General features: G+C 54.0%; 1 protein-coding gene across 1 annotated transcript in view; it reads right to left on the bottom strand.

The window, feature by feature from the left end:
* Nucleotides 1-1,611, bottom strand: part of DFFB (DNA fragmentation factor, 40kDa, beta polypeptide (caspase-activated DNase)) — a 28,453-nt gene extending 26,842 nt beyond the window's left edge. The window contains exon 1 of the mRNA XM_006885924.1: nt 1,489-1,611. Coding sequence (XP_006885986.1) covers nt 1,489-1,611 — 123 coding nt within the window. The remainder of the gene's footprint in view (nt 1-1,488) is intronic.
* Between the last annotated feature and the right edge of the window lie 582 nt (nt 1,612-2,193).

A 2,193-nucleotide genomic window follows, 5' to 3' on the forward strand; every position in this document is an offset into this window, starting at 1 on the left:
TTCGGAGTCTTAGGCCGCAGGAAGGTGGGTGACATGCGGAACTTTTTTTTTCTTTGGCTGTGGATGCCCATCAGGACTGCCTTCTTGGCCTTTAAAGCCTTTGTTTTGGCTTCAGTTTGGGGAGGGACAGGGGCTTCCTTCTTTGCTTCTGATGCCATGCTCTCTTCGCACAAAGGAACACAGAAGCAGCCTTATATAGTGAAATTATATGTTGTTGTTAGTTGTAATGAAGTTGATTCTGATTCACAGCAACCTCATTTGCAGAGCAGAACTGCTCCTTAAGGCTGTACGGCTGTGACCTTTCAGAAACAGATTGCCAGGCTTGTCTTCTGAGGCACTTCTGGGTGCATCTGAACACCCCCAAGGACTTCTTTAAAACTAGAAAGTAAAAAAAAAAAAAAACCACCCCACAAAAAAACACCAACTAGACAGTCCTGGGGCATAGTGTTACTTAATTGGGCTTCTAGCAAAATGTCAGCAGTTCAAATACACTAGCCACTCCACTAGTCGCTCCAGGAAAGAGAGCTAGGCAGTCTTCTCTCATAAAGATTTACAGCCTTGGAAACCCAATGGGGGTCTCCATAAGCAGCAATCACCAGGAGTGAGGTGGGTTTGGAACTTTAAATGCAGCCCCTTTACTTAGTAGCTATGAGCAAGACACTTGTTACTTAACCTCTTTGTTCCTTCCTCATCTTCTTCTGGTGTAAATAAGGATGCGAGCATCCAGTACACAGCGTTGCTTTCTGGGCTGGATGGTAAAACCCACATAAAGAGCTTAGAATGTCTGGCACATAGCAATGGCACAGCAGATGTAAGGACGTTCATTTTCTCCACCCATTTTCAGCTCCTCTGTCCGTAAAATATGGAGAAGTGGTGCAAATCAGGTTAACTAAGCTTGCAGGTTCACGTCCACCAGAGGCACCTCAGGAAAGAGGCCCTGGAAAGAAAACTACTTCCTATAAACCAGCTTTTGAAAACCCCATGGAGCACAGTTCCACCCTGGTCCACATGGGCGCGCAATGCATCTTAACCTACGCTAAAGGCAGCACTTAAGATGTGGCAATAATATTTGTGTATCAGATACACATTGTATCCGATACAATGTGTCCATTAAGCAGACTACGAACTTGCTCCGGAGGGGGTGAAAAAAAATAAAGGAGTAACATTGCTAGTCCCTAGCAGCGAAGAGAAATCCACCCACAGAATATTCCACACTCTTCTAGCAAAAGGCAGACCGATGCGCTTAAACCGCGTGTCCGGAAAATCCCTACCCTTCTGTGATCCCTTTTCTTGGGAGTCTCAACATGACCCACTCGGTGGGCTGGCTGCCTTCAGCTTCCCAATCTCTACCCAATCTGCATATTGACTCCCTCCCCTGCACGAAAGGACACAGCTCCCCAGCGGGGCAGACCGCCTCAGCCTCTCGCAGCGCCTCGGACCCCACCTATCTGAGACCTATACGGGTGTAGAGGGAGGTTAGCAGAGAACCTGGAACTGACGGCATCCTTTCCGCAACACTTCCTTACAGCTCCTGCCTGCCACCCCAAACTTCTTCTGGCTGTGCAGGGTCCGTAGCTTGAAGATCTTGGGCTTCTGGAACATTGTAAACATCCTCGATGTGTTTGTAGCTGCTTGGTCCAGCCCTCCGCCCAGCTGCGGGATCTGAACATATGGAAGCTGGGGTTCCCAGGACCCACCGAAGCCTGAAAACTACATTTCCCAGAAGGCCGAGCGCGTGGGGCGGGGATTCAGCCTCTACGCCGGCGCGGCCGGGGTCAGAGCCGGGTCGCGCGGCCTGGCGCACGCACCGATGTTCGCTGCCGCCGGCCCGGCTCGGTTGTCATGAGAGCGACGGCCGCGTCCCGGGCGATGGGAGGAGGCGGCCAGGGCTGCTCCTCGGCTGCCATTGCCACTGCTGCTCCGAGGGGCGGCGCTGCCCGGGGCAGCGGCAGAGGCGCCACCTGAGTCCACGTCATTGCCGGGGGGCCGAGGAGTCGGCACAGGGACACGGGCGGCCCCGCCCGGGCAAGGAGCCGAGGCCGGGCCTACCCGCAGGCATCCCGTTAGGCCGCCTCCCCGGGGGCGCCACCTGCCCGGGCCGCCCGCGGAGGACCCACCCGCCAGGTGTCGCCCCACCTGCTGGGGCTCCCGAAATTCCAGTCTAGGCGCCTTTCCCTTTTGATCAGGTACCTT

Source organism: Elephantulus edwardii, unplaced genomic scaffold, assembly GCF_000299155.1.
Source record: "Elephantulus edwardii isolate Elephantulus edwardi_28Jun2011 unplaced genomic scaffold, EleEdw1.0 scaffold00045, whole genome shotgun sequence".
Taxonomy (NCBI): domain Eukaryota; kingdom Metazoa; phylum Chordata; class Mammalia; order Macroscelidea; family Macroscelididae; genus Elephantulus; species Elephantulus edwardii.